Source organism: Ursus americanus, chromosome 14 (genome assembly GCF_024610735.1).
Source record: "Ursus americanus isolate L20-20 chromosome 14, mUrsAme1.1.p, whole genome shotgun sequence".
NCBI lineage: Eukaryota > Metazoa > Chordata > Mammalia > Carnivora > Ursidae > Ursus > Ursus americanus.
In genome coordinates, this window is record NC_142140.1 from 34,530,030 (window position 1) to 34,551,580 (window position 21,551).

At 42.2% G+C, this 21,551-nt stretch overlaps 1 protein-coding gene across 3 annotated transcripts in view; it reads right to left on the reverse strand.

Moving 5' to 3' along the window:
• Positions 1-233: 233 nt before the first annotated feature.
• CACNA2D3 (calcium voltage-gated channel auxiliary subunit alpha2delta 3) overlaps positions 234-21,551 on the reverse strand; it is an 834,102-nt gene continuing 812,784 nt past the window's right edge. For 2 of the 3 annotated variants that reach the window (XM_087866960.1, XM_087866959.1), the window contains 3 exons: positions 3,203-3,320; positions 2,861-2,938; positions 234-647 (listed from right to left, as the gene is read on the reverse strand). In XM_087866960.1, the coding sequence (XP_087723086.1) occupies positions 555-647; positions 2,861-2,938; positions 3,203-3,320 (289 nt within the window). In that variant the 3' untranslated portion in view covers positions 234-554. The remainder of the gene's footprint in view (positions 648-2,860; positions 2,939-3,202; positions 3,321-21,551) is intronic. The other variant, XM_087866961.1, reaches the window with a different exon arrangement.

Sequence of the window (21,551 nt, forward strand, 5' to 3'; positions counted from 1 at the left end):
AATTCAGGGCTCTTTGTCATACACTCTTCCTGTGTAGATGATATTTTGGTTTACTTCTGTAAATATTTTTATAACTGAGAGTGAAGCACCTAAACAATTGTGAAATATTTGTCTGGAATCTGCTTTAGAACAAGGTCTCTGCCAACAACCATCCTTTCCCGGTATCTGGAATGGGCGACTTTTCCATGCAATATTCAGTCTGTCGTCTCAGCAATAAAGCAAAAGTCAAAAGATGATGATTTTAATATACTTTATTTAAAAAGTACACAGTTTTAAATTGGTGTCGATGGGTTTCAAGCCGAAGGGACACTGCCCACTGGCAGTCCCATTTCTGATGAAGGGTGATTATCAATGTAGCAAACTCACATTTGAATGACTGGCAAAGTAAAAAGGTAACTTTTTTGTCAACATATCTTTAAGAGTTTATATCACGCACAGTTTAAAATCATGAGATGCTGATGGTTGGACTATATTTCATGTCTCCTATGTCGCACCATATTTTGGTTCACAGTTTATCCATAATTTAGCATGCCAAGAGAACATCTCAGTCAGTGTCACCTTGAGAAGAGCATCAAGAGCAGAGGGAAGAGGGTAAGGAGCATCCTGGCCTGCAGACTCGGCGCGCCTCCACACTCCCTTGCGTTCTCCTATAGGGAAAGACAGGAGCTTAACAGATTCCAAGATGCCTTCGACTTTCTGAGCTGTATCGAGGCCCCAGACCTCTCTCCCCCTCCCTCCAATGTAGGAATCAAGTCTTTTGGAACCTAGGTAGTGCAAGGAAATGGACTTGTCTAAATTTCATCAAGTTTATGATGAGAATCTCTGATTTCAGTTGTCAGCACATAGAATGTTCCAAATTACTCTGTGCATCCCATTACGCAGAACACTCAAGAGGCACAGGGCTGTTGGTGGAGATGTCTATTGTGATCGAATGAGAACCGCAGAATATTGGCCTTCTCATGCTTTCCTGTCAGAATATAAGTAAAAGTTGACATCTAAGGGGTCTGATCATTTCAGAAACCGTTACAGAAGGTTTTGTGTGTGTCTTCTTTCTTTTCATTTGGGGAAAGGAGGGCTTTGTTTTATAAAAATGAAATCATATTATGTAATCCTTCCTGCAGCATGCTTTTTATCCCCTGGTTGATGGAAATTCTTCCAACTCCACTTTTCTAGCTGTATTGTATCATCAATGGGAAAGACTTTCTTCTCCGCTCTTTACTGCTATGAAGAGTGCTGAGTGCGGTCATTCTCCAGTCCACGATGCTCGCCTTGCCCCTGCCTACGGTGAGGATACCCAGGAGTGGGAGTGTAGGGTGAGGGGTATTTCTGCTTTTGATGGCTGTGGCTGGAGATTTCATCATTGCCTGTATGTGTTTATAGCCCAGTGACTTGTATCTTTCCTGCCCTCCGTTTATTTTTATATGTGGTTGTTTGACATACCAATTTTAAAAAGCTCTTTATGATTTGGTTTATCAATAATTTTTCAAGGTGTATAAATTGGTTATTGACTTTAAATTATCTTTTTCCATAGAAAGTTACAATTTTTTATAAAGAAATTCTGTTTTTCTTCCATAGCTGTCTGGTTTTGGATAGGAAGATTAGTTCAATCCCTAAAATTTCTTGTGAGATTATTATTTTACCATTTAAATCGAATCTATATTTTCCCCTTTGAATTGAACCTTTGTCAGATCCAAGAATTCCTATGCTGTCCTATTGACCTCATCTTCCTAGAAGGTCTAGAAACTTACAGAAAAAAATACTAATTTTTTGAATGTTTATCTTATATCTATGTACCTAAGTAAATTATCTGATTAACTCCAGAAGAGTTTTACTCTAGTGACTTTAGCTGTCCACATAGGCATTCTGGTTTTAACGTTTGGGGACTATTATTTGTATTTGTATTTTACACAAAGATTTTTTATTTGAATTTTATCACTGAATTTGAGCAAAGACCTTTCCAGCATATATTTGCATAATATGTTGCTACTGAACACTCCTTTGAATATAGAAGCAAACACTCTTAATAAATTCCAAGTTCTTATTGGTACTCTATTGACTTTAACATCTTCTCTACGACATGGAGAGCTTAACATTAAAATCATTCGCTCTTTAAACATGGAATTTAAAGTCAGTCAGTTGGCTTTGATGGCATTTTTAAAAATAGAGACCTTCCCAGGATCCCTATAATAAGAATTGTTCTCGGTAAGCTTTGCATTTTTTGAAGTGGGGAGGAGTTCATTTTTAAATTCCTGTTATTTCTGCTAGACTAAAAAGGGTTTTTTTTGCCTGTGGTACTTTGGGGATATTCACCTTTCTCAGTGCTAAGTTTAATTTTTTTCGGATGCTCACTTCTGGCGTACATGGAGGGCCTTAAAGTCGTGCCTTCAGCTGGTGAGGGGGTTTGGAGGCTTATCATTCCACCTGCGTAACTTGTGACTCTTGATCTGATACAAGAATTGCCACTTCGGCTTTACACGGACTTCTTATAAATTAAAGGCTGTCAAAAAGTCAGCAGGGGAACATCGTTTGAACTACAATTTGAAATAAACCAAGATGGTCAGAGCCACAGTGTATGTAAGAGCGTGAGGTAATAAAATTACAGCACATCCATAATAGGGAAGACGGTAAAGAGGTTTTAAAATATATACACAGATCTAACAAGACCGTTAAGCACAGACTGAACACGAAGGCACTGGGGGGCTAAAGTAGAGTACCGTGAGCCCTCCATTGTTTCCCTTGATCTGCCTGCAAGGGATTGTTTTCTCACCAGGAAACTTCTTAGCTACAGTTCTTTGACAATTATGAGACTCTCATGGTGAATCTGGTGGAGAAAGAGAACGGGTAGGGTTCGCAGACTTACCTCAGGATGAAAGCCATGACAAGACTCCGGACGCCTTCTGATCTTCTGGGCCTTTAAACGTTCACACTTAAGGGATTCGTTATGTTGACTGTAGTTAAGGCATATTGCCCAGACGTCACTTTCCCTTACTCTGCATGTTGGAGGTCAAACCTTGACACTGAACTCCCTTAACGACTTTTCTCTCTCCAGTTGTGGAAAAGCTGTCATTTCCCCCTCTCTAATATTTCTCCCCTGGGTTTCCTTCCTGTCCATCCCCCTGGGTTTCCTTCCTGTCCATCCCCCTGGGTTTCCTTCCTGTCCATCACCGGCTTCAGCAGCAGTGCCTGGACTTACGCACAAAAGGATATACCTGATTTCAATGGGCGCCATGGTGATGGGGGTCACGGACTCACACAGGCAGCTGCTGTCCACCACCACCATGAAGAGATTGCTGCTTGGAATTTGCTGGATGACAAAGGACCTGTTGGGACATGAAGCACAGAGACAGTGAGTGGTCACTTACTACCTGTCAAATCAAGAGTCCTGAGGAAAACTTCTCCGCTGGGGAGTTAACTCCTCTACTATTTTGGAAAACAGTTTTCAGAGACTGCCCTACTACAAAAGTTGCCTCCTCCACGAGGCTCTTCACTTTTGAATACCAGGCTCCACTAAAAAGACGACAGTTTATAGCTTATGGCTGCGGCTACACATAGCTCATAAAACTCACCTTGGGAAGACTGGAATGCTATGCGTACAAAACACGAGAGTCAGATTGACTAAATCAGCCCAATTTCCAAGGCTACAGGGTCAGGCTTTTACAAGCCTCGCTTCCTTCTCCCAGGTGACATTGAATGTTCTTTGTCTCTCTCTTCCCAAACTGATGAAGTGAAGTTTCTAGACCCTTCCCTGTACTGCTTTGCACAATGTCTGCCCAGCATGGAGGTCCAATGTTTGCGTGAGATTAATGCTGGTCGTTTGGGAGTTCCACAGTTCTGAGGCCACGTGCTGGTGCTCAGGCTGTGCGGCGGCACTGACATCCGGGTCCATCGGGACAGCTAGTCCAACAGAAGTCAGCCTAATGGCACCTGCTCTCTCGTCACCCGATGCGGTGAAATGACAGAGTAACACCAACATCAAAACACTCCTGGAGCAAGAAACACTAATGATTCTTTGGAGGAAGAAATTAGAGAAATCCCGTATTTTTCCAGAGCAAACAGGTTAGCTAAATGTTTAGCCCCAAGCCTAGAATCTCGGTCATATAATACGATTTTTCATGATGTTTCACTAAGTTCCGTTCAGCCAGATGAGGCAGACTGTAACACAACAAAGCGAGAATTTCTCTGTAAGTTTTATCTTCATTCATCTTTCTCTCAACAAATTTGTTCTGCTCTGTAAAGTGTATTCACCGTGGCTTACTGAAATCATGCCATGAAGAAGAATCCTTCTGTTTTGTGGGCAATTATAAAGAGGAGAAAGGACTACCTTTTTATCTTTACCTATTAACACCTCTTATGTTGAGTTAACCAAAAGTGGCTCAGAGATTATAACACAACTGGTTTCTTGTCTACAAATGCCTGATGCCTAGTTGTCTAATATCTTGCAATTATGTTTTTTGTTTGTTTGTTTGCTTTTTTAAATCCATAGCTGGGAACAAGGCATGGCTTTGCTCAGAGATGCTTCCTCAATGTCTACACCACCATCCATACTCTGGAACATGGACTCTCCCCTCCCACTCTTCTCCACAACTCTACTTGGCTTGAGAAAAAAGATCCAACCTTGCTATGTCACTAAGGCTTCAAAATTGTTGGCTTTACCTCCCCCTTTTAGCACTAGGTACCTTCCCTCTTCTGCAATGACATTGCTCTAGCAGGTGGCCTCTTCGTAATGGATCATGCCAATCAGAAAGAAAATAACCACCTGAGATGGCGCTCAGAGAACCAATGATTTCCATGGTGAAGGCAGGTTAACAGGGTCTCAAAGACAAATGCGAAACCAAGATCATATAACCCTTTAAAGAACAGGTGATTGACTAGAATATTATGCCAAATGAATCTACCAGATGGCCAATGAAGGAACAAGAGATTAAAATATGAAATAGAAGCTCCAAAGGGAGAGAATATTTTCCAATAGAAGAAAAATTTGACTTTTTTTTTCATTAAAAGGGCCCATTCATGCACGAGTGAAACTGCAGATCACCGAAGATACAGACCAATCCTAAAAGCTTCTCTAGAAACAAATTACTTAAAGAAGAATGAGAATGACACAAACTTCTCAATGCGGGACTTAAGATGAAGAAAACAGAGCAACATTTTTTAAGCTTTGAGGTCATGGAAAGAAGGAAATAAAAGGTATGTCAGAATCCAGAGGAAAAGAGATTCTAACTAACTGGAGATATAGGTAGAAATTTGTATTTTAAAATTTAGGGATGATTACTGAAAATAAACTGAAGGATGAAAATCTGATTAATCCAGGAGAGCATGGTAAATAACACAAACATTCACACACACACGACTACTGGGATAAGATCAAATTAGTACCAATCACAATTAATGTCTGTTGGTTAGATTCACATATTAGAAGGCAGAGACTCAAAAATATTAATTGATTTTTTGAAAAGGGCAGAAGCTTTTAAGTTGGATTTATAAAAACACCGGCATTATGCTGTTTGCAAGGAGACACTCCTAAAACAGAATGGACAAAAAGACACCAGAAAAATGCTAAAGACAAGAGAGGGACAGGTTTAGCAGTACTGCTCTACAAATATTCAGAGGGAAAACCATTAAAATGTAATAAAGAAAACAGTTCGTACCAAAAAATAATATAGTAGGATAACAAGCTATGATATGAAATTTTATGATCAGAGTGTAAATTGATAGAAATGCCCCAAGTGATTGATGAGCACACGATTTATTTAAAAACGGAGTGAAAATTCTTTATATCTAAACAACAGAGAATATAAACTATTTTCAAACACGGGGAACTGCAACACATTCCAAAGAGCAGAAAGCATCAGTGACATGTTCTTTTAGGGTAGGGTACAATTAGAAATTAATAGCACAAAGTATACAAACAGTGGAAATTAAAAATTAAAACACACACCCACACATTCAAGTAATTCTTGACAATTTAAGAACAGCCCAGACTCAAATCTGTGCCGTATGACCTTAAATCTGTTTATTGGGGAAAAACAGTTTGCCAATAAATGAACTAAGTTTTTGGATGGAGAAGCTGGAAAAAAGAACACACGCCTGCACCTGTGCCCCTGCCCTCGGTCTTCCCTCTGGTACCCTGGGTTGGGTATTGCTGGCTCCTCAGGCTTCTCCAATGATGGGGCTGATGGAAGGGACGGGAGGTGACCATTGCATGGTTCCCCTCGAGCATTCGCCCTTCCCTTCAGTTCACAAAGGCGCTCTCACATCTCCCACCTCAGGAAAAACAAAACTCTCCCTTGACCTCGCGTCCAGCTAGCGCCCTATTTCTCTGTCCTCTTTCATAGCACGAATCCTAAAAAGAATTCTCCACAATCTGTCCACTTCTCCGCACCGCTCCTTCTTTCACGAATCCACTGCAATTCTTCCACAGTCCTTTCCACTCCACTGAATCAGTCCTGTCAAGGACCCAGTGAGCTGACTACCTTTCTTCTCGGTCTTCTCTGCCTCTGCATCCTCTAAGGAGGATGCTTCCTGTCCATCCTTCACCAGAGACTGCGGAGGAAGGCTGCTCTGTCTGTCGCAGCAATCTGTTTTCTCAGCACCCAGAGCTGTGGCCAGGACTGAGCAGCTTCTCAGCAAATATCTGTTGACTCGGTGACGGAAGGAATTTATAAAGATAAAAGCAGAAGAATAAATGCAAATAAAACTGTGAAGATAACTGAAAGAACCAAGCTCTGGTTTAAAAGAACATTGACATAAAACAGCCTTCGGCACAAAAGAAAGAAGTCACAAAGTCACCTTAAAACCCAAAGATCCAGAGGCATTTAAGCATCTGAAGTGACTATTATGTGTACCGTGGCAAACAATTTGAAAAGCTGGAGCAAACACACCTTTGGGGATAAAGTATAAATTATCAACATTTGGCCAAGCTGTAAAAACATAAGCAGACCAATTGCCATGAAAAAAGCCCCTGAAATGCTCATTGAGAATCTACCCGCAGGTGAATACGACCAAGTCACCCAAAGAACAGATATCAGTGCGTTCTTTGAAAACTCATGTGAACCCACTGACCAACTTCTAGAATAAAAGAAGTCAGCGAGCTGACCAGTTACATAATCAGCACATAAAACCACAGCCTCTCCTAGGACACAGGCAATAACCAGTGAAAAAGATATTTATGAAAAAAAGAACCATGGAGAGTATCAACAATGACTAGAAAATGCCTAAGAATAAATCTAGTAAAAGACTTCTGTATAAAGAAAATGACCAAACTTTATCGAACATAAAAAGACAAACTAAGAATTGGGGGAAGTACAGAGGTGGTGGAAAGAAGCCTTTATATACGAAAGAGGTCACTTCTTTTTCAATGGACCTTTTAATTCAATCAGAGGAATTCCAAGAAATTCTTATTGGGATTTTTGATGGAATTTGAGGTAATGATCTTTTTTTTTTTTTTTAAAGATTTTATTTATTTATTCGACAGAGACAGAGACAGCCAGCGAGAGAGGGAACACAAGCAGGGGGAGTGGGAGAGGAAGAAGCAGGCTCCCAGCGGAGGAGCCTGATGTGGGGCTCGATCCCAGAACGCCGGGATCACGCCCTGAGCCAAAGGCACACGCTTAACTGCTGTGCCACCCAGGCGCCCCGAGGTAATGATCTTAAGATTCACTCAGAAGAGTAAATATGAAGAGTAGTCCAGACAATTGCATAAAGTTGAGTTTTAGGCAAAGGGAAGCAAAGCCAAGGCGTGCGCCCTCACCACTATCAAAGCCACAAGAGGACTTACAGAAGAGGCAACACTGATGGACACCTGACACATTAAAAGGGGTTCAATCTCACTAAAAGTTAGAGACAATATACATTAAAATGAGACTAGGGGCGCCTGGGTAGCGCTGTCGTTAAGCGTCTGCCTTCGGCTCAGGGCGTGATCCCGGTCAGCGGGACAGAAGTCATGGCTGCCCAGCAGGGTCAGAGGCAAGCCACAAACTTGCTTTCTTGCCCATGAAGCAAGCAGATATTGGCCCAAGGCACCTCTGTCTGCTGAGCCCCCAACCTCACCCTCAAGTCTGCTCCTTCTACCAGGTCATCAGGGGGAAAGAGAGCCAGGGAGCAGACCAGGGGAGGGGAGGAAGGGAGGAAACTGACCAAGGGGGTAGAAATTGTCAAAAGAAATGGACTGAATCCGTAACATTGAAGTTCTTTGGAAGGAGAATGTGTTCCAGTATTCTTCAAACATTTATAAAATGGGGTGTTACGCTAAGGGCTGAGTATTGACTTTCTCCTTCTGCAAAAGAGAAAACTGGGACTCAGAGAGGGAAGCGCTATGAATGAGACGTGCTTGTGGCCATTTTAGAGATGGGGGAACAAGAGGCTGGGTGACTTCCTGGAGTATTAGAGGCAGACTGCAAGCCTCTGAGGCCCAGCCTGTTGGGGGTCTATGACCACAGGGGCAGCAGACGTGCGGTCTTGCATGGGAATTCTTAGTGCAAACTCCTTGAGGGCAGACCCAGAGTGATTCCTCGCTTAAGGAGAAGGGCAAGATATTGTTTTTAACACATGTCTTCTCTTCGGAGAAGGCTCCCCAAGTGTTCTCAAGGAAGTCCCACAGCAAACTTCTCCCCCCCCCCAAATCCTACGAGATGAAAAGCCTTGCATGCAGCTATCCTGAAGCAGAGGAAAACACCCCCCTACAAAGGATTTGCCAGCGGAAAGATTAACTGCTTTTCCATATTTTAAAGACTTACTGTCTGCTTATTAACATGGTGCTTCGGAGGGGTCTGGGCAATGTTAGCTGTACATTTATGTGCACAACGTGTATTTATGGCCCAGGGTGCAGGGTTGAACTTCATAAAACACACCTCCATCCAGCTGGGCCCAGCAGTCAGACTGACATCATTGTACAGAGGAACTGTGGCCTGGGTTTGCCTGGGGGCCAAAAAAGGCAGCAGGGAAATGCTTCAACACAGAATCACAGCGGCGGTTTCTAAGCAGGGATAGGTCAAAATGCGTGAAATAAATTAGGTCCTCCAGGGAAAGAGGAGGGAAGAGGGAGGCAATTTTGATGTGTCCATTGCCGGAACTGAAATAACCCAGTCCTCCCTTTTCCACTGGATATAGACTGAGAAAGACTAGCGGTGGGGGGAGGAAATGATGTGATTTCAAGACAGCCTCCCCTGACAAGAGAGACTATTAGCTGCACACTATCCACTAAGATGGGCTTTGTTGCTTCCCTCACGCGCTCCCTGGACAAACACGCATGATGGGAAAGACTCAGGGACAAGACACCCAGAGGCCCCACGGCGAACATTTGCAGAACTTGGTTGGCTTGTCTTTTATTAATTGGGTACAAAACGGTGACTTGACAAATAATCGGGGCAGGAGGGACTCTAAAAAACAATTTGAAGTCTTTCACCCGTTATAGATTTTCACCATTTATAAAATTCCCAGATTTCATCCTAACACAAAATAAAAGACAAGGAGTAAGTCACGGGGGATTTATTTGAAACCAGCACCAATCTTGTCCTTTGTAGTACTGTTCTCCGGAGGGGCTGGGTATGTGACTGCAGCTCTCCAATGGGATCTTACTCTCCTTAGGGGTGGGAAGCTCCCTGTCCTCCTCTACCATGCCCCCAAGAGGCCTACACTGACCCAGCCCCATAACTTGGGGGGGGGAGCAAACGTTTGGTGACTCTTTAAATTCAAACTAGAAGCTAAATAGTAAGGATGTGTTCTGGCATATCTCCACAGTCATACTATCACAGGGGAGGTGCAGGCGTCCCGCCCCTACTCCTGCTCAGCCCAAAGAAAGTAAAAGAATAAATAGCAGGGCCTCGCCTGCTCAGCCCCCAAAACATGTCAGGGCTTAATAGAAACATGAAACAAATCCTTCCCTCCTTCCTTTCTTGACTGTTTTCCAGCCTGCCATGTGGGGTTCCTGCTTCCTCATCTCTCAGTGATATCCTGTATGGATTCCGTAACTTTCTGACAACTTCAGATTAGTACAATTAGGCCAGGCTAGTTGGCTACTCTGATTTCGCGTCTAGTTCAAAGCTCTACATTATTCTCCCTTTGAGCTTCTAGGTTCTAGCTTCTTCCGCAGTTACCAGGCTGCCGTGCAACTGTCTCACCGCAGCTTGTCTTCTTACAACACGGCCTGGCCTTTGGTACCTTCTGTGCTGCCCAGCATCCACAGGCTGGCTCTCTTGTGAAGTTCTGAAGGATTCTTCGGAGGACCCCCAGCTCCTCAACATGCCCCAGTGGGGCCACCCACATAGCAACTACCATCAGCAGTTGCTGCAAACTTCTTGCTCTTGTGTGGACTCATCCGGAGAGCAGTCGTCCTGTTGGGTTCAAGCGAGATGACCAGTATCTTCCCCACTGTCCACCTGACTCTTGGGAAACACAGATCTTCGCTGGCCCAGACACAGGCCACTTCAGTGCCGTCCCTTCTCCAACCTTCACTCTTTCCCTCCAGGTCTCTTTGCCTTGTTCAGACAGGTACATGGACGTACTGTATATCTGTTGACTAGCAGACATTTGACTAGGGCTGGACTTGCCCTTCTTCAGGCACCCCCAAAATGTAGAAGAGTCTCCTGGAGCATTCCTCCACTGCCCATCTGGCTCCCAGCAGGAAACAGCGCCCCCTGGAGGGAAGAACCTCTTTCCATGAACCCCAATCTCTTTCCTATTGGGTCCCTCATCAATATTCACATGGCAGATGAAAGGTGGGCCAGTTGCCTATCCTCAAATAGGTTTGGGGCTCAAAGGCTGTTCTCTTTAGAACTTGTGGTGCCTAGTGCCACTCTGTCCTCACCTCAATCCTGGACTACAAGGAAACCCCCACTTGACATCCTGTTCGCATCGTCCTGTAAGCGTATTCATGTACGGAATTGGGAAGAACCAGTGTTGCAGGGTGCGTTGTAGGTACCTAAAAGACATTTCACGAAAATCTTATCTCTGAAAACAATCTTTAAGGGAACGGAAATAGGCACTTGATGGCAAACCACATTTAGCATCAGGTTCAGGATAAAGGACTCAGAGCTGTGTAATTAGAGTCGGAAGAAGGCACAGGGGCTCACTGTCCCCTCCACCATTTATCCTTGTCCTGACAGTGCCAGCCCACTCAATTAAACCAGAGACAAGAGGGATGATTAAATGTTGGAACGACGCGAGTATTCACAGGTACCTAAAAGTTGCCCCTGCCCCCAATCCCAATAATTAATGCCCCTGTTTCCCTGGATCTCTCTCTCTCTCTCTTTTTTTTTTATAGAGACAGCCAGCGAGAGAGGGAACACAAGCAGGGGGAGTGGGAGAGGAAGAAGCAGGCTCATAGCAGAGGAGCCTGATGTGGGGCTTGATCCCATAACGCCGGGATCACGCCCTGAGCCGAAGGCAGACGCTTAACCGCTGTGCCACCCAGGCACCCCTTCCCTGGATCTCTTAACAGTACCAATGTCTATCGTCTATCAATCGCGCAAACCAGAGATCTTGCCGTGATTCGCGGCGTGGTCCTCTTTGAAGGTCACCACGTGCTGATTTGGCCATCACCTCAATACGGCTCAAGCCCACCCTCCCATCTGCCACGGCTCAGGGCCAGCCTCATGGGGGAGCACCAGTGTGGTCACCAGGGACCTATGCTCAGAAGGGCTTGTCAGTGACGGTTTACTACTCTGCGGTACTATCTTGAAATTCTTAATTTTATCTTTAAATTTGCATTCTTTAACTATTTCTCTGAGTAGGACATGGGCACCGAGCAGCCTGCAGGCTGCACACCCTGGAGTCATGGGGGCAGGACCTGGGGGTGCCTCTGAGGGTCTTCACTTGCCAGCCAGAGGCCCTGTGTCTGAGGGAGCCCAAGATCAAATAGCAAAGAAAAAGTGGCATGACAGGTCAAGAGAGACAGAAAGAAGGAAAATGTTTTACCGTTTCGGTACATTTAATAACACTTTTCTCCTCCTTTTTGAAGCAGCAGCTCACATTTGCATTTTGTACCGGGCCCTGCAAATTATGTAGCCGGCCCTCCCAACCTGTCTCATTTTTAGCACACCTTTCAACTGGCTTCCCTGCTGCAAGCCCCTCTCCATTCTTGAGGTGGGATAATACTTCCCAAATGCAAGGCTGACCCCTCCATCCCCGACTTTGTACCCTTCCACGGCTCCCTTAGCATCGACGCAATGGTGTGCCCGTGAGGGAAGCAAACGAGAGCCTGTACGGTCCAGCTGCCTCTCTCTCCAGCCTGATGCATTCAACTGCCCCAACCCCTAGGCCACCTTCTTTCGCACCACCAGCCATGCGCACTGCCATGGGCCCTTGAGTGCATCACGCTTCTTCTCCCTCAGTGCTGAGACCCGGACAGAGCTCATTAGAATCACCCAAGGAGCTTGTTTTATTTTGTTCTGTCTTTTCAACTGATGCCTGGGCCACACAGAAAACAAATTATATGGATCTGGAATGTAGAGCCAAGGCATGTGTATTTTTTTAAGCTACTCAAGTGATTCCACTGTCTGCCAAGGCTGAGGCCCTACTGATCTGAAGGAGTGCTCTTCAAACCTACCACACTTACGGATGACCCGAGGATCTTGTTGAAACGCACATTCTGTTCAGTGGCTCTAGAGTGGGGGCAATGAATTTGCCTTTCTCACCTGCTCCCAGGTAGTGCTGATGCTGCTGGCTCAGGAACCGGCAAGGCTCTGAGTGTTGCAAAGAACACGGACTCAGTTCTAAAAGACTTACTGAATGTTGCCTTCTCCATAGAGAGCTCTCCGTCTTAGGGAAGCATGTCTCCCACGTTCCCATGACATATTGTAGACACCTGCATCATCCACATACGTAAGACACATACACTTCCAAATGCATGTGAAACGGGATGCTCAGAGCCATGTTACTACCCTTCTACCACCAACTGGAAAAGGATGGAAGGATAGGCACTTTCCCCTAGGCAACATTTGCAATGGTCTGAAAACTGTAAGCTATGGAACCTGTAGAAAGTTCTCTTTTGGTAACCCAGGGAAATACATGGAAGTTAGCCTCTAGAGCAGCTAAAACTGAGTTTCAGGAGGCCCCTGTGGGTGTCTGATAGGACGCAGAGGATAGACACATTAAGAAGCCATGAATAAACAAAGAAAAAAAAATGTTTTCCAAGAGGAGCTCAAATCAAAAGTCACAAAGGCAGATGTTTCAAATTTTAGGAGCTGATTGGCCACCTAGCTGCTGCTCCCCCGTGGGTTCCTTGATGTAGCTTATTCTAGGGTTGGCGGCAGGAGGGATAGATTTACTCAATAATGCCATACCATGAGGAAGCCAGCTAGTGTCTCTTCTTCCTTTCTTTCTTTCCTTCTTCTGCCTCCCTCTCTAGCTCCTTCCCTTTCTCATCCCCTTCCTTCGTCCCTCTAGATAGCCAGACAGGGAGCTATCTTATTTTTTGGTTCAGGTGGTTTTGTCTCCTGTTAGACTTCTGAGAACTAGACACAGACCTTTATTTTGTTTTCTATGCATTGGCTCAGTACTAAAGCTCACTGAGTAATGATGAAAAAAATTGTCAAAGATAAAAAAATAATTCAAAGTAGCACAAGTTCCCTGGCCAATGAGTTGTGCAGAATGTGGTACAAGGTTTCAGCAGCCCAGAATGGCTAATTCTAAGGACTGTGCGAGATCCAAGCAAGCCTCCTTGCTTCCGGTTGATTTCAGAAAAAAGAGGGCCCTGCCCAAGTGCTCTAAAGCAGTTCTCTTTGATATCTAATCTCCCTTCTTTTGATACCAATATCCTACTCTGTTCAGGAATCCGCCCTTCCTCCAGGCAGCCCAGGTGCTTCTGAAGAGCTAGCCCTGCCCAGGCCTGTTACCCAAGCCTAAGCTGATTGGTACAATTCCTTCCCCTGAAGAAAGGGACTGGTTCAGGTGGGCATTGGACCTAAGGTATTCCAATCAGACTGAAACCCAGAACTCTTATTTCTACTCCCAACACTGGAGAGCAAGGAAGCTTTCAGCCTTAGGAGCCCCTGGCAGCTTTCCTGTGCTCCTGAATGGGCATGTCTACTGGAAAATGCAAAGACAAAACCTAAGTCTTGGTGACAAGCTTTTGGGAAACTGGAGCAAGCCTTACCTGAAGCCTGTCTCTCAGCTTCTCACTTTATTGTTTAAGCTTGCTGGAGTGGGAGCTTTCTTTTATTTATAATGAAAGAATACGAGTTGATGCACACCTAAATTCCTTATGGTGGTCAACATGTTGCCTGGTCAGATAGCTGGGAAACTTAGGCTTTAGGGAGTTGAGCTCAGAAGCCATCAGGCTGGTTCCCACCAAGCGTACCTCGGATGGCCTGCCAGGAACCAGACTGGTGTAGGCTTCTCCTGCTCCATTCCACTAGCATAAGAAATGTGCTATGTTTTCACCGTTAAGAGCTGAGATTAGATGGAGTAAGCCTATTGTCCTTGTTATACTTACTTATTCAAAATTATATACAACGGACACATTATGGCATTCCATTTGCGACTTGCTGACGAGGATAGCACACGAAAAGCCCAAGGCCTGCTTTGTCTACAAGGCGCAGTGTCCTGTGGTGGCGGTATTTACCATACTGGGGACAGAATGAGTCAAAAGAGCCGTAACAATGACTTCCACCCCTCAGCCCCACCAAGGATTTGTTGAGATTGTCGGTGCCAACCCAGAGCCAAAAACAACTTCGGCGGGAAGTCCTTTGGCATTACCAGCACAAAGCAGGTGGTAAGGAATGGTATTCTGTGTTTGAAATCTGGGTGGGAGAGCCCCATAGAATCAAAAGCAAGAGGGACCCGGCTTGCTTTTCTCATTCTAGAAGAAGAGACTCTCAACAGAGCCAACAACAAGAGCTCTTTTCCAACCTTGGTATTTTTTTGTACTAGAGTCTTCAGTAAATCCTCTTAATTATGACAGGAACCATTTTCTTCTAGTCCCCTAAGAAGAGTAAGGACTTTATTCAATATTTTCACTGGAACCAGTAGTGTCTGTTGTTATAAATAATGAGAATAAGAGCTAACCCGTAGAGAGGGTTTGCCTTGCGCCGAACACTTTCTCACGCAGTCCACTTTAATCCTGACACCAGCTCAGAGAGTTACCATCTTCACTGATGCAAGCTTCGAGATGTGAAACGTTTCCAAGTACTACAACCCACCAAGGATCCAAGTATCAAACCTTCGTGTTCGCCATGACACTGGAACTGATCGCCAGCATCATCATCCTTACTACTGCTCCAGTCATCAGCAGCCACCCCGTGCTGAGCACTCGCCCTATGCAGGAAGTGAAGGTCTTCTGCTGAAAACCGCACAACAGCTCCATGAGCCAGGTGATGTTATCCCTAAATTAAAGGGGCACTTTAATTAATTAATTAAGGAACTTCAGTAATTTGGACCCGTCTTGGTTTAAGATAGCACAGGTAAGAGGTTTCAGAGCCATGGTCTGGATGTAAGCTGTCAGACTTTACAGCCTGCCATCTTACCCATCGAACAACAAAATCTCCTGCGGAGAAGTGTAGGCGTGCCACAACTCAGAGCAGAGACTCTGTCTCTAGATCTTCAGGGGCCCTTTGAACATGACCTTGGGCTCACCAGTTATAATTTCCCATTAACTAGCTTTACACCGTCTTCCACTATCCCCGTGCGAATTGTCACATTCATTGAGCAAAATAGAGCAACATCATAATGAACCACCAGGAGGCCCGAATAGACTCAAAAGTGTAAGGAATTCACTGGGGAAATTAAATATCTAATTTTAAGTGTTCTGGCAAAGTCAGACTCTGACCATCAATACTTGTTTTCTAAAAGATTGGACATCTTGCATTACATGAAAAAAAGCATTTTGTCCAGCATACTAAGTTAGGGGCAAGAAAAAATTAGGCTAAGTATGGGGCCACTTCTGCATAGAAAAAAAAAAAAAAAGACTGGAAGGAAATAAAGCACTGTTTAAATATTTCTCCTTATCCCCAGTTTACAGATGAGGAAACCAGGTAACTTCCCAGAGGTTATTAGGCTAATCAGACATGGAGCTGGGATTCAAATCCAGGCCACCTGGCTTTAGAGTTGAAGCATGTAAATTCCCTGCCTCGGTTCTGAGTAGTGACATTGCCTGTGATTTTATTTTTTTCTTCATACATTTCTCTATGGTTCAGTTTCCTACAATGAGTAGGAATTGCAATTTTTTTTTACATTTTTAAAATATATTTGAGAGAGAGAGGGAGGGAGGGAGGGAGAGCACAGAGTGAGAGTGAGAGGGGGAAGCAGACTCTTTGCTGAGCAGAGTCCAATATTGGGCTCAATCCCAGGACCCCAAGATCACGACCCGAGCCAAAGGCAGACGCCTAACTGGCTGAGCCACCCAGGCACCGAAGGAATTGCATTTTAATAAGAACCAAGAAGCATGGGATAACAACTTTCTATGTTTTAGACTATAGACACACATATTTAGAAAACTAGGTCTCAGTGATCAACATTTTCTCTGTAATCGCACTTGCAAACTACTAGAAATAGTAAACTCAGAGTGAGATTTCTCCAAAATCACTAATCGAAAGCACATGGGAATACCTCCTTAGTTGAGTAGTCTTGCTGTTCTCTTCCATGTGCCCAGTGTGACCGTACCTCCTTAGGGTGAGTGCCAACAAGGAAGCCTCTCTGAATGCCGCTATCATATCGGCTTTAAAACTGCTTGGTCTACAGGTGAAGATCAATACGTTTTCACTGATTGAAATAAAGGCTGAATCCACGTCTTTCTATTCTGGCTCTAAGCTTTCCGAATTCCATATCTTGTAGCTTTGAATCAATGTCCCAGGGAGAGAGTCAGAGAAATTACGTAGTATGCTATATTTTCTGATCTAACTTCTGAAGCCAGTGCTTCTAATAATTCCCATGCCTATCCAACAGTCTCTTATCACAAAATAGCAAGATTTTTCATTTTGAAGAGTACGAGCACTGAGGTGGAGACTTACAGCCATAGGGAAATTTCAAGAGAGACAGATGTATTCCAGAAACACTGTATGAAAGGCAATGTTCTCAATTTTAAACATCGGTGTTCACACCAATTTATCTGATGATTGGTGATATACTCCAACACAGAGGGGGGGAAATGTCTCCCAGAACAAAAATCAGAACTAATCTCCCATTTCCACACAGAGAATAGCAATATGAAATAGAGGGGAGGAATACACTTGAGGAGGTGGGAGATAATACAAAGCTGACTGGTTCAAGTCAGTGGAGTTGAATCAAGTTCTCCAAGTGAAACTAATAGGCAAACCATGTATTTGTCACCTATTGTCCCCTTCCTTCTCTCAGCCTTAGTTTTCCTATATCAGAAGTGACTTCCCTTCCCAAATTAACATTCCAAAATCACATCATTGTTTCCACCTTGTACAAAACTCTTTAATTTCTCCAGCCTGAGATAATAGACTTGGGTCATTTGTAACCATCATCTTCTTCCTCCTTTAGCTTCTCCTATGCCAACTCTAAGGAAGCAGATTTTTCTTATAAAAAGGGAAAAGAGTTGTTAGACTCAAAATATTAACATTTAAAAGTTGTTTTTAAAAAGATTTTATTTATGAGGGAGAGAGAGAGAGGGAGAGAGCACAGGAAGAGGGACAAGCAGACTTAACGCTGAATGCAGAGCTCAACGTGGGGCCCTATCCCAGGACCCCGAGATCATAACCTGAACCAAAACCAAAAGCCAGATGTTTAACCGACTGAGCCACCCAGGTGCCCCAAAATTTTAAAATTTTGAATGTTTAGTTGACCTGGGGTGACACCTGTATACCATTTTTAACTAGCATGGTCAAATTCTATAGATGGCCAAGGCAGGAAGTTCTAAAGCAGTAAACACTATATCCCAGGGTTAGAGGCAAAAATGAAATAGAGTCACCTAAGAAAGTCTAGAACCAAGACACCAAAAGAGCAAGGTGATCCACTGGTAATGTAAATGCATAGTACAATAAAACAACAGTTTCCAGAGGAAGAAAACAAAACCCGGGGCATCTATAATATATAATCCACAATATCCAGTGTGGAAAATTTGCTATAGGTGTGAAGAAGCAGTAAAATGTAACAAAAAAATCAAAAGAAAAATTAGTCACGAAATACAAACCAACATATGACACAGGTATTAGACATGGCAGCCATGTAGGTCATATATTTATTTATACTTATATGTTAATGAGCCTAAAGCCATGGATATATTGAGCAAAGAGATGGAGCAATTTCAGTAGAAACATAGAAACTATGTAAACGAACCATATACAAATCTTAAAATCGAAAGAATAAAATATCTGAAATGAACAGAACCTTAATAAATGATGACAGTATCAAGAAGTCTAACAAACATGTATTTGGAATCCTGGAGACAAATAAAGAGGGAATAGGTCAGAAAATATATAGAAGAAATATTGACTGGCTTAAAATGGGAGAGGGGAACTGGGAGTATATTATCATAATGTATGGACACTATACATGAAATCATTTAATATTATTGGAAGGCAGCCCCTGAGAAATTGAAGAGGAAAGTTGTAAACCTTACTGCAACCATTTGAAATCCAAAAAAGGTATAAATAATAAGAGAGCAGCAGGAAAAACTGGAATCATAAAACAATACAAAAGAAGATAGATTAGAAAAGAGGAAATAAAACAGGAGAAGAGGAACAAACAGAAAACAACCAGGAAGATGGCATATTTTAAGCCAAACATATCAATAGCTCCATCAAAAATATATTACCTAAGTAAAAAGCTTCTGTGTAGTGAAGGGAACAATCAACAAAACTAAAAGGCAACCTATGGAATGGGAGAAGATGTTTGCAAATGACAGGTATGGTAAAGGGTTAATATCTAAAATATATAAAGAACTTATAAAATGCAACACCCAAAAAATGAATTATCCAATTAAAAAATGGGCAGAAGACTCGAACAGACATTTCTTCAAAGAAGACATACAGATGGCCAGTAGACACATGAAAAGATGCTCAACATCACTCGTCATCAGGGAAATGCAAATCAAAACCACAATGAGATACCACCTCACGCCTGGTAGAATGGCTAAAATAACACAAGAAACAACAAGTGTTGGCAAGGATCTGGAGAAAAAGGAACCCTCGTGCCCTGCTGGTGGGAATGCAAACTGGTGCAGCCACTGTGGGGAAACAGTATGGAGGTTCCTCAAAAGGATAAAAAAAGAACCACCTTATGATCCAGCAATTGCACTACTGGGTATTTACCCAAAGAATACAAGAATACTACTTCAAAGGGATACATGCACCCCTATGTTTACAGTAGCATTATTTACAACAGCCAAGATGCGGAAGCAGCCCAAGTGTCCAACAATTGATGAATGGATAAAGAAGATCTGGTATTTACATACAATGGAATATTACTCAGCCATAAAAAAGAATGAAATCCTGCCATTTACAATGACATGGATGGGGCTAGAGAGTATAATGCTACGTGAAATCAGTCAGAGAAAGACAAATATCATATGATTTTACTCATGTGGAATTTAAGAAAGAAAACAAACAATCATAGGGAGAAAAAAGAGAGAGGCAAACCAAGAAATAGACTCTTAACTATAGAGAACAAAGTGATGGTTACCAGAGAGGAGGTGGGGGGATGGGTTCAACAGGTGATGGGCATTAAGGAGTGCACTTGTCGTGATGAGCGCCAGGTGATGCGTGTAACTGTTGAACCACTATATTGTACCCCTGAAACTAAGAAAACACTGTATGTTAACTAACTGGAATTAAAATAAAAACTTAAACTAACTAACTAAATAAATAACTGAAACATACCAGTTAAAAAGTAGAGACTGACATACTGGATAAAAATGTAGGATCCAACTATATCCTGTACACAAGAAACTCACTTTAATTATAAACACCCAGATAAGCTCAAAGTGAAGAGATTGAAAAAGACATATCATGAAACTACCAAAGAAAAGGAAGATGGGGTAGTTACATTAACATCAGACAAAGTATACTTCAGTGCAAGGAATATTTCAAGCTTAAAGAGGGACATCACAAAACGATAGGAGTTAATTCACCAAAAGTCATAACAATCCTATATGTGTATGTATCTAACAACCAAATATGTCAAAATAAATGAACCAAAATCTAATGCACACTGAAAAGAAAAAATGGTAATCCATAATTTTAGCTGGAGACTGCAACATCCTTCTCTTGATAGCAATAGAGGAAGTGGACAGAAATACAGTAAAGATATAGAAAATAGCTTTACCTAATTGACATATACAGAACACTTGAATCAACAACAGCACTATATATATTATATATATATAATATATAGAAAATATTGTATATTTTCATACATACATATATATATATATATATATATATATGTATTTTCAAGTGCATATGGAACATACACCAAATTAGATCATGTTATGGGTCAAAAAGCAAATCTCAGCAAATTTAAAAGGATGAAAATTATACAAAGAATGTTCCCAAACCATAAGGAAATTAAATCCAAAATCAGTGACAGAAACATTTCTGGAAAATCCCCAAGTATTCTGAAATTGAATAACACACTTCTAAATAACTCTAAGGTCAGAAAGGAAGCTGCAGGGAAAATGAGGAAATATTCTGAATTTAATGAAAAATAAAATACACAACAAATAAATATTTATCACAAGTAAATATCCGTGGGATGCAGTTACACAAGTGCTTCAAGGAAGATTTCTAGTAGTAAATGCTTATTTTATAAAAGAAGAAAGTTCTTACATCAATAATCTAAGTTTTTGTCATAGAAACTGTCTAGAAAAAGAAATTTCAAAACAAGGATGACAAAGTAAGTAAGAAAGCTCGAAGAACAATAAAACTGAAAACAAAACCCAAAGAGAAACAAGAAAACTAAAACCTGGTTCTTTAAAATTGTCTACAAAACTAATAAATCTCTAGTCTGTTTTTTCTAGTATCAAGTAAAAAAGAGAGAAGACGCAAACTAAAACTATTAGTTATGAAAAAAGAAACATCAGGAGACCCTATACATATTAAAAGGGTAATGAGAATACAAAAAATAATAGCATGTCCTTAAATTTGACAACATAGACAGACTAGACAAATTCCTTGAAAGATGCAAACTACCAAAGTTGCCTCAAAAAGAGGGAGGCAATTTCAGTAATGCTATACTGATTAAATAAATGGAATTTGTAGTTAAAAATTTTCCTGCAATGGAATCTCCATGCGCAGAAGTCTTCACTGGGAAGTTCTACTGAACATTTAAAGAAAAAATAATACAGCCTCTACCAAAATCTTCTAGAACATAAAAGAGAGAACATTTCACACATTGCTTTATAAGGCCAGAATTATCCTGATACCAAAATCAGACAACAATATTACAAGAAAAGGACATTATATGACAAGAGACCATATTAACATAGAGCAAAAATGCCTCAACATAATATTAGCAATTCTAATCCAGCAACATATGAAAAGAATAATACACTTTGACTAAGTATGGTTTACTCCAGGAATGCGAGGCGGTGCAAGATTCAAAAATCAATGTAATATACTATATTAAAAAACTAAACTAGGAAAACTATATGATTG